Here is a 14,869-nt window from a genome sequence, read left to right as displayed (position 1 = left end):
TCCCTTCAGAAAAAGAAAACAACAAAGTTAACAAAAAAAAAAATTCATACTGAATGTCTGAAACACTTTGTCTTCCCTAGTAGCTTGCTACAGCCTACAGCTTCCACCAGCAGATTTTCCATTCTAATTGGGGAGTTGTCCTAATTGACTTTGCCTAATTGATATATTGGATTTTTTTTTACTGAGACATAATTGTACCATAACTTTCATGCTTGTCCAGTCGAGGGGTAATTGCTGAATTGTTTTTTTTTTTGTGGCAGACTCCCTGTCCACCTAGGGATTGTTAGTGGCTATGAAGGATGTTAGATTATAGCACTGTAATGTGAATATATTAGTGCCAAAAACAAGCCATAGCCTAAAAAACACCATTCCTTAACGTGATGGAGCGCCCTGCTGCAGGGGAGAACCACCGTGCGTGAGGAGCCAGTAACTCCACATTATCATATTACTCTGTATGGCACAGAAAGAACGAGCAAATGAGACAAAACACTGGCTGTGTTTTAAAACCTAGTGAACCTCCTACTGCCTACTGGACAGAAATTTGGGCATTACAGGCATATTTAAATGCTCTTATCGGATTTAATGCGCCTATGATGTGGAATAATGCTGTTTAGATAAGCAGCTCACTAGGTTTTGAAAGACAGCCAGTGTTTGAATGGACCTTTGATATCCAAAAATTCTGGCTAGATGTATAGCTCAGTAGGTTTTGAAACACATCCAGTGTTTAAATGCACCTTTGATGCCCAAAAACACTGTCTAGGTGGGCAGTTCACTGGTGTGTGAATCACAGCCACTGGCCGGACAGCATTGCTCGCTCAGTGTCCGGTTCAAATCCGTGTTTGACAGCAAGCCATGTTTTTATACACAGACTAAATGGCTTATCAATGCCAGGGCACCTTGAGCTCTGACACAAAGATAATTACTATCAATCTCCTTAGAGAGCAGGACTCAGAATGGCTGCTTTAAGCCTTCTGGGCAAACAAGTCAAGGGTCCAATAAAGAACATAAACTGACTGTCTATGAACGAATAAATACTAGCGGGAAAAGCCATTCTAGTGTTTAGATGAGCTCAAATGATGCTGTTGCTCTTTTGGGTTTGATTGAGACCATTCGGGTGTTTCACAAAGTGTTTAGTGCTTACAATTATACAAACGAGCTGTGAGCAGATAAGAACTGGAGAGGATGCTTTGTGCATATGGCAGCTGCACAAAAGCTCTAATCTAATAGAATCATTTGTACAAGCAGCCTCCTTCCCAAGGGCTGAAAGTTTTCTGAAAATGCCTTCAGGCCTGTTTGTATTTAGCTGGAAGCAGTGTGTGTGCACGTGTATCAGCGTGTTTATGTGCGAGTTGCGTGGATGAATCGGAAACAGGTCAAAAGCGTTGTTTGTGAAATTCTTTAGCTATTTGTCCATTTTGATGTAAGAGCAGTTCCATACTGTCAGTTTAACGTGTTAACTTAATAATTAGTTATGGAAAAAAAAGACGATAAAAATATTTCAACCCAGTTAACGCACTGGCCCCGCCCCCAGACCTGTATGTCATCTTAGATTTCAAACAGTTGACCCAGTTGACAAATATGGTGCAGGGCAACAACTCCATAAATGCAGTTATGCCCTAAAATTCAAGATATTGGTGCAAAAATGCTCCTGTATGAGTTTTTGTCTCATATGATGAGTGATATCACAAGAGCAGCGAGAGGATATCACATGAGTGCTGTTTGTCCCGACTCCCGAATATAACGAGTGCAAATGTTTTTATACATTTTATACAACAGTTCAGTAAATAAGAAGTTAATATTGTGTTATATTTTTAACACAATATTGTCTGTTTTTGCTCAAATTTGGCAACAAAAATATTAACTATAAAGCCACAGCAGAACTGTTGTGCGTCTCCGAGCAACACAGCGGTGTTTAGTTTCTGAATGAATCCGCGTTTTGAACAAGTGTGCCGCACAACAAGTCTTCAAAAGTGAAGCCAGAACATTTCGATCGCCCCCAGGCGGCTGGACCCAGTATAGGCCATAAACCCCTCCCTCTCCATGTAATTTAATGGTACGTGAGACAAACTAAATAATTAAATTACACCTCAAATCAATTTTTTCCCAAAGTTTTTGTCATTTTATGTAGATTTTATCACGCTGATGTAAGTTCAAGTGTTCGTTTTTTTTTAAGCAAGTTTGGTTTTAGTTATGTGATGCTATAAAATCGGGAGTGTGACGTCATGATTGACAGCTGAGATTGACAGCTTCTCTGAGCAAACTGAGGCACCAGCGGACTTTTTGGGGATCTTCAGATGAGATTGGAGTTGTATTTACCATATTTTAACATAAGCCTCTTGTACGACAATCAGCAAAACAAAAATGGGAGCAGTCATGCTAATTAAAAAAGGGTCAGGGGCGTGCTCGCGATCGACTCTGCGCAGCTCCACTTCGCTCACTACTGCGCAGACTCTGGTCCCAAATCAGCACAATATGGCTACGCCCTTTTGGGACGTTGGCGGCTTCACTTTTCTTCAATGGAAGAGAGTGAAGGAGGGTCGTCCATCTTTATTTACAGTCTATGATTTTGAACAAATCGGGTGAATCAATGATTCAAAGGTCCATTCATAAAGAGAGCCATTTACTGAATTCCTATATGAGTCAGCCGTTTGAATGAATTGAATGAATGAATGAATTACTCAAAGACATTTACCCCACCTGTTGGCAGTTTTAGTTTCTTATTTAGAGTATTATTTAATTTAAAATAGGGGGGGGGGACTTTAAAGTTATAGTCCACCCAAAAAATTTAAATTGTAATCATTTACTAAAACCTGAATGACTAACTTTCTTTTGTGGAAGATAAAAGAAGATATTTTGAAGACTGTTGGTAACAAAGCTGTTTTGGTTACCAATGACTTCCATTGGATGAATGAAAAAAAAACTGAGATGTTTCTCAAATTATCTTCCTTTATGTTCCATAGTTTGTTTTAGGCCGTTGTTGCCTAAACGTTTATGTGTAATACATTTTATGTTGAATTAAATGTCATATTTATTTCTAAAGCTACTCTTTGTAATGTCTTCTTAATACTTTCTCGTTTAACACAAAAATAGCTTTAAATAATCTTTTGAGGGTGTTTTCACAGCGAAATGTAATTTGTGATTAATTAGATTAATTAATCAACACGTAATTAATTAGATTAAAAATTTTAATCGACTGACAGCCCTAATATATATATATATATATTTATATATTAATAGTGAAGTAAAAAAAAGCTGCACATTTAATTTTAAAACGTTTTAGGGGGAGGGTTAGTCTGTAGTCATTTTAAATAAATGTTATATATAAAACAATAAAAGTTATGTTCTCCTTCTTGATGGATAAGAACATTTGTTTGTAATTAACTGCAGTTTTGGGGCAAAATTGTTCCTTAATGTTAACTAAATCTGACAAAATCTTCCTGTGGAGACATTCTCAATTGGAAAATCAATGCATAAATAAAGCAAACACTAAAATAAATATATTTCTAAATTCAAAAAAGTTTCTTTTGGGGCTCTGAATTAGCCATTAATTTTTGTCTGTGGTCTCCATTAAGATATTGATCTGCCTGTACTTATGTCCTTCATAGTCTTGTAGTATTCAGCGGTGGGGTTGTATACAGGGGACAGAATCAATTCCAAATTACTCAGGCTCTCAATAACGGACAGCCCCGTCCGCAAGGAGAAAAGATGATTAATGATGATAGTATTCATGATAGAAGCTGAAGTGTTCGCACACAGATGGAGCTGTGTGTGCGTTAATGGTCCTGCAGTGAAGAGGCTTTCTGTTTGCTGCCGTGTACTTATAATTGAGCGTTTCCACACATTTAGCAGGACGGAGTGCAAATCACCTGTAATTACCACCTACAGCCCCGCATTGTACGTGCCACACACACACCCATTGTATAAACCCGGCGCATATAAGCATCTCTTTGCCTGCTCTGCAGTTGCACGAGTGACAGTTTTGCAGAATATGTGGTAAAACCATCCTTCACCGAAGGTTCGACTGACCGATGTACTCTCCCAGCAGTCGTAACTGGTCTTTAATGATGCGGGACAAAACGTGGATGCAAACACTTTTAGCATATGCTAGTTTCTCTAATTAAATTAGACACATACACTTTCCTTACCAACACTGTATTTTATTTACAGCTTGCTACAGTGCACATTTTTGTCCTGACACGCATATGCTGCTGTTTGGACACACACACACAGCTGCAGATGAACGTCCCAGCCTAGTTTTGCTGATGACTAGCTATTTTGAGAGGTCATGTCCTCCTCTATGTGTTTTTCTGTTAGTACACTGTTTGTTAGTGTGTGTGCGAATTTGTGCGATTTAGTACCTATAGGCTGTTCAGAATGTAGTGAGATGCCTACATAGACAGCATTTTTAGACATTAGTTGCTTCAATTTGAACATCAGTATGCATTTAAGAAACCGCCTAGGTTGGCACTTTACTTGGTAAGCAGACTGAGTTTACTCTATAGGCATAGAGCAAAGCTTCACATTCTAACTCACACATGGTCACTTTCTCTAAATGATCAGCATTCATTGCTTTATAATGGCTTTAGGGCTATAACTGTGACTCATTGGGCCAGGGTAGTACAACACTGCCACCTAGTGTGTGTGCATATGTGTGAGTTTATATGTGCTTATGTGTTCGTATACACGTGTATGATGTGTGCATGTGTGTGTGAGATAAAGGAAGCAGGAATGCCCTGACCATCTGCTGCACATTAGAAAGAGACCCTCAGCCCAATTCAATTAACATCCACAAGCCCCCTGATTGGGCTCAGAGAGAAAGAGAGAGATGGGAAGAGAGATAAAGGCATTGCAGGAATTACTACCCTGCAGTAAATATAAGTTTCAGCATTCTCTGATGAACTCTCCGCATGACAGCGGGGCGAATGGAAAAGTCATTGATCAAACACACACGGACACACACCCAAACTGTAGACTCATTCAAAGAGGTTATGGAATTGTGTTTGCTATGAAACAGAGGGAGAGATAAAGAAATACTCTTGATCGATGGAGATGTTTGAAGTCTTGTTAAAAAAAAAGCATTTAATAATGGAGAAACGGAAGGGGTGTTTAGTTGGTAATTCTCTTTATTTATCCTTCTTGCTTGTTTTTCTCTTACTGAAGTCATCTAAATCTGACAGTATTCAAAATTATGCCCCCTTTTTAATTTTTGGTTGTTTTGTGTTTTGTTTTGTATATAACATTTTTACCTTTTTTTAAGCAGTTACAAGCATTTTGAAACTTTGGATTAGTCTGTAGTAATTATAATTAAAGTATTTATAATCAGAAAAGAGTCAGAAATGAACCATGGCTTGGAGGAAAAATGTCACTGGAAGTGGAAAAAATTTCCTAGATATGTAAATGTTAATAGCATACTAGTGAATTTATCTGTAATATATAATATTTTCATATTTTGTTGTAATAATGGGTTTAGTGTCTCTGCAGACACTGTAATGGCTGTAATTGTCAAATATCTGCATTTACTGTCTCAAAGGCAACTACTGGTGAATGTGTAGCTAAAATTAAGTTGGTTTCAAAAGAAAATATATATATAATCAGCTTTTTGACAGCACGCATTCTAACAGTTTTTATTTTATTGATATTTTGTGCATTATTTGTAGCTGCTTTTGTATTGTATGGTGATTTTGATTTTACAGATAACAGCCTTAATTGTGCAGAGAATTTACTGCAGTTGATTCAGTTCAAGTAACTGTCATAAATGGGCAACGTATCTGTTTTTTATGATGTTAAAAAATTGTCATTATAAAAGTGAAAATCAATTCCAGGTGGAAAATATTGCTGCTTAAAAAGATTTAAAAAAATGACACAGTCCCTTATTTTGATAGCTGTATGTGATAATGCTGTGGCAGTAGTAATGAAGTCAAGGATTTTCAGTCCTCTCGCTCACCTGCTGCTCCTCTGCGAAAAAGCCTGCAGTGAAGACACACAGTTAGATGATGTGATGAGAGTGACGAATATGACAGATCAAGAGCTGCTGTGCTGTGTGTGTATATATATGAGAGAGACCGAGAGAATGAATCCTCTCATCACTGCACCTTTCCCTCTGCTAATGTTCATGTGTGTGTGAGGCAGAGGCAGGGAGAAAGAAAGAGTTGAGAGCACAGGAGATTGAGCAGGTCTCCGGTGATTGGTCTGAATCAGAGGCCTGCGGCAGGCGGGTGGAATGTGTGATCACTTATAGCAGAGGTGATAATTTACAGCCTTTCTGAGTGTGTGAGAGAGACGCCGCCTCTCATAGCAGCCATGCTGTATGCTTCCATACATATTTAACAATATCTTTGTTTTTTTCCCATAACAGATGTCTGTCAGAACAATATTATTAAAATGATAGCAACAGTAGAAAATAATAGACAAAACACTAATATATAAAAGAAAATAACATTTGAGTAAAAAAATCTACATATACTAATGTCCACACTATTGTTCAAATGTTCGGGATTGGTAAGAGATCAGAAAACATTCAAATATCAAGAAACATTTCTTATTGTCAGTGTTGAAAATAGTTGTGCTGCTTAATAATTTTGGAGAAACCATGATTTATGTTTTCAGGATACTTTGATTAATAGAAAGTTTAAAAGAACAGCATTTATTTGAAAAAGAAACCTTTTGTTAAATGTCTTTACTGTCACTTTTGATCAGTTTAATGTGCCTTTGCTGAATAAAAGTATAAAAAGATTTCAATTGAACACCTGTTGAAGAGTGTTGAACCACAACCAAACAATGGCCAGTTTTAGTCATTTTATACATTGATCAGTAATGTTGGGATTAAAGTTATGTAATATTTCTTTATTATAGTTATATGCATCCTGATAATCCACTTATACTGTAATAGCTTAAAGCTCATATTAACTGTCTGGGTTTGAGGATTTAAGCAGGTTCTCTGCCATTCATCTTCAGATATATCCTGTTATATTCTGATATATGTTTTTAATGCTTTCTTTGATGATCATAATCCAAAACTTTGTCAGCAGAGGAGTTCTTCATGGGTCATTCATTCATATACTATAACATGCAGAAATGCAGAGCGTACTAACATGATTTCTTCTTTCTCAACCATCATCATTCGCGTTTATTGTGCTATATTTTTATGGTGGCTTCGGGGCAAAACACCAAGTGCTCATAAGTGCACTTAAACTTGATTAAAGCTGTGTTATGATTCAAAGGGTTCTTACCTCATGCTCTCTACACATGGAGCAGAGGATATATTATATTATATTAATATAACAATATGTGAATATTATATTATACTAATATTATATTATATTAATATGATATATTATATTATATTATGAAACATATTTAAATAGAACATACTGGAATTGTTGGCAGTGATAGCCTAGTGGGCAGTGCACCGACATACAATGCCGTTGCGTTATGGGTGTCCCGAGTTTGAATCCCAGCTTGAAGACCTTTCCCGATCCCGCCCCCTCTTTCTCTTCCACTTCGCTTCCTGTCTGCTCTACACTGTCCTATTGTAATAAAGGGGGGGAAAAAACACAAAAAATTAATCTTTGAAAGAAAAAAAAAACCTTACAAGAACCTACTGTAATCTACAATACACTAATACTCAAAAGTTTGGGGTCAACAATACATTTTTTGAAGAAGAAATTAATACTTTTATTCAGCAAGGTTGCATTAAATTGATCAAATGTGGCAGTAAAGACATTTAAAGTGTTACAAAAGGTAACTGTTTAAATAAATGCTGTTCTTTTGAACTTTCTCTTAATCAAAACAATCCTTAAAAATTGCTACAACTGTTCAACATCAATAATAATAATAATAAGAAAAGTTTCAGCATATTAGAATGATTCCTGAAGAATCATGTGACACTGAAGACTGGAGTAATGGCTGCTGAAAATTTAGCTTTACCATAACAGGTATTAAATGTTAAAATATAGTAAAATAGAAAACATTTATTTCAATATAATTTCAATATAATATTTCACAGTATTTACTGTATTTTTGATCAAATCATTTCAGTCATTTGCAAACATTTTTACTGACCCCAAACTAGTGTAATTTAAATAAAAAAATAAAACAATTTATTAAAAAATATTTAATCTAATTTAAAATATACCAAATGTTTTTTACATAAAGTTTAAACTACTGTGCATGAGAGAATGTGTTCTGACCTCTTTATCTCATTCCTAAAAATGTTCATTATGTGCAACTGTGAATTCAACTAATATCAGCCATTACAGACAACTTGACGTTTCTTATCACAATAAAATATACACTACTGTATACTAAGTTTGGAGTCAGTAAGAAATTAATACTTCTATTTAGTAAGGATGCATTCAATTAATCAAAAGTGACAGTACTGTTCTTTTGAACTTTCTCTTAATCAAAACAATCCTTAAAAATTGCTACAACTGTTCAACATCAATAATAATAATAATAAGAAAAGTTTCAGCATATTAGAATGATTCCTGAAGAATCATGTGACACTGAAGACTGGAGTAATGGCTGCTGAAAATTTAGCTTTACCATAACAGGTATTAAATGTTAAAATATAGTAAAATAGAAAACATTTATTTCAATATAATTTCAATATAATATTTCACAGTATTTACTGTATTTTTGATCAAATCATTTCAGTCATTTGCAAACATTTTTACTGACCCCAAACTAGTGTAATTTAAATAAAAAATAAAACAATTTATTAAAAAATATTTAATCTAATTTAAAATATACCAAATGTTTTTTACATAAAGTTTAAACTACTGTGCATGAGAGAATGTGTTCTGACCTCTTGATCTCATTCCTAAAAATGTTCATTATGTGCAACTGTGAATTCAACTCATATCAGCCATTACAGACAACTTGATTCACCTCAACCATAAATGCTCTTGGACTTCACTTGTGTGTGTGTGTAAAGTGTTTTTCCTCAGGCTCTGGTTCAGTGATGTGTGTCGAATGCTATATGTGTCTGTCATGTTGCCTGGACTCGAAAACAGACAGATTATTCCTCTGAGTGTGTGGCGGTAGGTGCCGCAGGCGAGAGATTGTGCCTCGTTTCATGCTGTCACTCTGGAGGTCAGGTGGCCCACGACTGTCACTCACCTCCTCTTATTCTCTCCTCCTCTCTGGAACTCTCTTTGCCTTTCTTCTTTCTCTCTTTCCTCAGTAATGCACTACAAATAAAACTCATTCTTTCCCATCAGCCCTGTGCTCTCTCTCAGCCTTTTTCCTTCCTCTAAGAGAAAGAAAGATTGTTTTTTGAGGTATTTACACTCATCCTTTTCTCTTTTTTCTCTTTTTTTATCCCCTTGTGTCGATTATTCCTCTGAGTGTGTGGCGGTAGGTGCCGCAGGCGAGAGATTGTGCCTCGTTTCATGCTGTCACTCTGGAGGTCAGGTGGCCCACGACTGTCACTCACCTCCTCTTATTCTCTCCTCCTCTCTGGAACTCTCTTTGCCTTTCTTCTTTCTCTCTTTCCTCAGTAATGCACTACAAATAAAACTCGTTCTTTCCCATCAGCCCTGTGCTCTCTCTCAGCCTTTTTCCTTCCTCTAAGAGAAAGAAAGATTGTTTTTTGAGGTATTTACACTCATCCTTTTCTCTTTTTTCTCTTTTTTTATCCCCTTGTGTACTTCACAAACTAACACTGCTGTCCTGGATGTGCAAAGTGTGTGTGTGCAGGGCTTCTCCATTGCTCATATGCACACACTCTGCATGCAGGGGCATCAGTTAGAGCTCGGGGAGATGGAGAGGCAGAGACAAACAGAGATGAATGACACACAAACACACACACACCTGCGGCTTCAATCTGAGAAATCAAGAGATGTGTGACGTGTTTTGTGCCTGTGAGAGTGAGAGTTTGTGTGCTTGTGTTAATGTATTAGAATGTGTGTTTGTGCATGTGCATGCGGACATCAGGTGCTGGCAGTCACCGTTCATCCCCCCGTTGGCATGGAGACGGCTGCGGCAGCGCGTGAGGCTGCTGCCATGGCAACGCAGTATGCCAAGGAGGGGGGCCGAGAGCCACTGCTGTTCACTTTGTCCTCTCTTTTGTTTGCTTCGTACATCTAGCTGTGTGTGCGCGGGCTAGAATGGGATGTGTGATAGTTTGTCCAAATTATTAACAGGCTGAACCTTGAGCTCTTTATACTACCATCCTTTATTTCAATTGTATTGTGACTGTGCCTTTTATGAATAAGCTTTGGGTCCATGTTCAGGTTTGGCTGTACTAATGAGGGTAAATGTATTCACAAATGTAGTAAAACAGATGTTTGAAGGAGTCTTCGTTGTTTAAAATGGCGGGCTAACTGTTCTTTCTTTGGCTGCACTGATGAGTACAGAACACTATTTAGAGACCCCAGCCTCAGAGGAGACAAGAGAGCAGTGGATTTATTGATTTATACATGTAGCCTATATTACGCTGCTGCCACACAGATCTAATATAAACATGCGATTTCTTTCCCAGCTGTTTACCATCACAGACATAACCGACTGTTTTCATGCATGTCTCTTAAAATGCGAATGAGCTGCTGCTCCCTGCCCCCTTTTCCAGAATAGGGCTGTGCCTTTACAGCTGGTACCTCAGATTAGGGATGCTCATTTTAATCGGTTAACTCAACGGTTTAAATATCATTTATTTATTTATTTTCCAGTAATTTATCAAAATATTTTAAAAGGTTTGCTGCATGGTTAAAATATGCTACGCGTATAAATTTTTTTTGCTTTTTTTGAGAAAAAAAACACAAGTCGCGTATAAGTCGCATTTTATTATTTCATTCAGAAATGGGCCTAATGCCGACGCGAAATGTTTACAAACATTGTTTATAATAAACACTGTAAACATAGCTAGGCTATTTTTTTCTCCTCTCTCAACAACAAATCATTTCAATTTAACAGTAGCCTATTTAGAAAAGAACAAGAATTAAAAATATAAGAAGCCATAAACGACAAGCCAAAACGAATTCATTTGGGCTAAAACGAAACTGAAACCAACGTTGGGTCTCTCATTCGACACAAAATCAAAATCATTTTCTTATTCGCGATGTATTTGAATGCCAAAATATTATTTATTATGGTTCAAATATTTATTAATAATATTAATCCAATATTACTGATTGCACACAGCTGTAACCAATCAGTGCAATGGATGATGGGAAATGTAGTCCATGGTGACGTGTAACAGTCTGTGTAGTGAGAGAGTCAGTATGATGGACGAGTGACCTCTGGTGGCGATCGGACGGAAGTCCATGGACAGGATTCGTAACACAACCTCAGATAGATACTCTGCTAAAAAAACATCTATTTGGCTTTGATTATCATGTCTATTGTGCTGAAATCATGCGTTTTAAAATATATTAGTTTAAACTTCTGATAGACGGTTTTCTGAGCGCACACATCCGAAGCACGCGCACAGAAAGCATCTGTCACATGGCATGTGAGTACTAAACTAAGTTCTCTTTCATGTCTTATTGCGCTTAAACTGTAACTGTCAAGTTACAAAAACAGCGAGTTTGTGCTTCCACTCAAATTAGGCATTTTCAAAATGGCATAAATTATTTTGTTGGATTTTTAGCTGTTTTAGCTTATTTGAAAATTGTTTTTAGCATTTTTCAGCGTTGGAAGTGTTATGAGGCCCCCTAGTGGGTCCCGACCCACTGGTTAAGAACCACTGGTCTATGAGATGTTTTTACAAATGTATCTTCTAAACTGTGTGCGTGTTTGTGTGTGTGCTCAGGGGAACAGATGAAGTGTTCCAGGCTCTGGAGGATAACCAGGTTACGCTCTCTGTAATGAAAGCATCTCGTTTCGTCAAAGCATTTGAAAAGGAAGTTGATCACTGGGAACGTAGTCTGTCTCTGGTGCTGGAAGTCATCGAAATGATCCTCACTGTACAAAGACAGTGGATGTATCTAGAGGTACGCACACACAGCCATTCCTACAGTTTTATACAGCACATTTCTCATCCAAATGCTTCTCTTGTGCTTTAAAAGTCTGTGGTTACATTATCCAGGCATATGCTGTACACAACACACTCCTGACCTTCCTCACACCCTGCTCGTTCTTAATAAACACCAATCACAATCCACTGTGCTAGATCACAGTGGAGTCCGCTCTCTACATGTGATGCACAAACTCACTGTAAAAGATTAGAGTCTCAGAGACACACATAGCGGAGTTCAGAGTCACACATCTGTTCTCTCGTAGCTGATGAGGAGAGTAAACAGTGGCTGTCAGCCTGGATTTCCTGTGTGTATGAGTGTTTGTAAACACACCTGTGATGGCTCCAACCAAGCACCAAACACTTTTATCTTCCCTTCTGTGCGATTCTTCATTTTGGTCGTCCGCTACCACATCCATTGATTTTTTTCTTTGTTTAGAACATCTTTCTGGCAGATGACATACGTAAACAGTTGGTTCGTGAGACGGCTGAATTTGATGACGTCAACTCCAGTTGGAAGATCATCATGGACCGACTCGACAAGGACAAAAATGCTCTCAGAGGAACACACCATCCAGGTAATAAAAGGTGGTTCTGGAATTGACCACCCTCAGCGACTGTAAAAAGCCTTTACTGGAGCAGGTCAGTTCACTTGGCAGAAATCTTGGCAACATTGAAACGTGTCCAGGTTACATTTCACCTGAAAAAAAAAAATCTATTTTGCATTAAAAACTGAGGTCTGTTAACTATTACGATTTGTTGCATTGCAGAATTATGACAACTAAGCACAAACATAATTCATTCAGTCATTTAAAAAAATTTTTGGCAACTTTTATCATTCTCAGTGGTGATTCTCATTACTGTACTACAGGGACTTTTTGTTAGTCAAACCCTTTTAGCTAAAATATTTACTTGAAGTACCCTCTGAGATTGAGATGATATATAACCAGTTCTACTGTTAAAAAAAAAAGTATTACACTTTTGAATAGGAAGACAGAAAAATGTCAATAAACGACATATCCTTTTTTTCTGTTGTTTCAGGTCTTCTAGAGAAGCTCTCAGAAATGAACACTAAGTTAGAGGAGATTCAGAAGTCTCTGGACATGTACCTGGAGACCAAACGGCAAATCTTTCCTCGGTTTTACTTTCTGTCTAACGATGACCTTCTGGAGATCCTGGGCCAGTCACGCAACCCTGAAGCTGTGCAGCCACACCTCAAGAAGTGCTTTGACAACATCAAAAGTCTCCGCATCAACAAAGTACATATGCACCAAAATCTTATACTGAATGATTTTATGTCATGTTATTTATATATGTATATGTATGTATGTATATGTTTTTTTTGGAAATGTATAGGGTTACGCTTGAGCATTAGTTTAAATGTTCTGCTTGTGTATATGTAGGTTGGGATCAATAACAACAAGTCGGAGGCAAGTGGGATGTTCTCAGCTGATGGGGAGTTTGTTGACTTCACTCATCCTGTTCTTCTGGAGGGGCCAGTGGAGGTGTGTTTCCAACATAAAGTCCAACACAGTCTTTGTTGACAAATGCACTATCCATTGAGCTTTTCATCTTGTATGTGTAGGCATGGTTGTGTGATGTCGAGCGAACCATGCGTTGGACTCTAAAGGACTGTCTGAAGAACTGCTCGATGGCTCTCAAGAAGATGCCAGGGAAGAGGGGCAAATGGGTACGAGACTGGCCTGGACAGGTGAGTGTGTGTATGTCTGTATGCATTTCTGTATCTGTGTGAATGCAGTAATTCCACTTCAAAGTTCTTCGCTTGTCTTAACAGATGTTGATCACAGCCAGTCAAATCCAATGGACCACAGAGGTCACCAGAGCACTCATGACCAGCAAAGAGAGAGCAGATAAGGCTGCTCTTAAATCACTCAAAAAGAAACAGGTGAGAAGAACTTGGCAGTTACAGATTTGGGACAGTGATCTAAAGGTCACCTGTTTAAACACCAAAAAGGACAATTTATGAATTATGTTGAATTGTGCTGCCGTTGTCCTCCTGGGAAAAATAGTTAGGCACAGTAAAGGTTTGTTGAGTCCAACAATTACCTTTTTGTCCCACCAGTGACAGATGGAAACGTGTTAGAAAATTCTATTTCTTTTTATTTTCATTTTTAAAAAATTTACATTGGATGTGGTGTGAACAGTCTTCATTTTTGCTAATAACTGCATCTAGACAGAATCTGCAGATTTTCCCCCATTTTCTGTGTCGATCTAGGTAGAAATAGGTGGGATTCTGTGGAATGGATTACAATATGGTGTTAAATGAAGCTGAGAGTACTACACTCTTGTTAGTAGCTGAAAGCGAAATAAAATGAGCCCAAATATTTAATTAACAACCATGTTAGCAGTGGGGGATTTGTAGAATTTTAGGAGTGACAGGTGTTCTTGATTCTGCAGAAATCTGCAGAGCTCTCTGTGGAGTTCTGCGGGCACTGATTCAATGCAAGTCTGTTAATAACTAGTGGATGAACTCCACATACACTGCTGACTTCACTCAAACCCTTTATTGAAAATGAGTTATTCATTTCATGTGCATTTGTACTTGGAGCACAGGATGCACTAGATACACAAGTTAATTAAGGACGGCAGCTCAAATGAATTTAATCCAATCACATTTTATAAGCCAAAGCCAGTGAGACACTGAGAATGGCTCATGCCTGTCTCTGTGCCTTTGAGAGTTGAGATTTAGTCTCAGAGCATGGCTTCTAGGGCTTTAGGAAGGTGGGGATTTTTTTGTTGTTAATTTACATTTACATTACACGTCTCAGCTGAGGTTTACTGACTATGTTTGGAGTAACTATGGTTAGGTTTGATCTGGAACCCCTGATCCATAAAATTAGTTTGCGTTGTGTCTGAGTGTGTCTGTCTTCTAATAATCAGTGTTTGCATTGT

General features: G+C 37.7%; 1 protein-coding gene across 1 annotated transcript in view; it reads left to right on the top strand.

Annotated features, from left to right (window-relative positions):
• Nucleotides 1-14,869, top strand: part of LOC107597073 (dynein heavy chain 2, axonemal-like) — a 156,265-nt gene that overhangs the window by 57,509 nt on the left and 83,887 nt on the right. The window contains exons 26-31 of the mRNA XM_016287985.1: nucleotides 11,753-11,933; nucleotides 12,396-12,534; nucleotides 12,998-13,215; nucleotides 13,360-13,461; nucleotides 13,542-13,667; nucleotides 13,752-13,862. Coding sequence (XP_016143471.1) covers nucleotides 11,753-11,933; nucleotides 12,396-12,534; nucleotides 12,998-13,215; nucleotides 13,360-13,461; nucleotides 13,542-13,667; nucleotides 13,752-13,862 — 877 coding nt within the window. The remainder of the gene's footprint in view (nucleotides 1-11,752; nucleotides 11,934-12,395; nucleotides 12,535-12,997; nucleotides 13,216-13,359; nucleotides 13,462-13,541; nucleotides 13,668-13,751; nucleotides 13,863-14,869) is intronic.

This window comes from Sinocyclocheilus grahami, unplaced genomic scaffold (genome assembly GCF_001515645.1).
Source record: "Sinocyclocheilus grahami isolate Dianchi unplaced genomic scaffold, SAMN03320097.WGS_v1.1 scaffold227.1, whole genome shotgun sequence".
Classification (NCBI taxonomy): Eukaryota; Metazoa; Chordata; class Actinopteri; order Cypriniformes; family Cyprinidae; genus Sinocyclocheilus; species Sinocyclocheilus grahami.
This window is presented reverse-complemented; position numbering and strand designations above follow the sequence as displayed.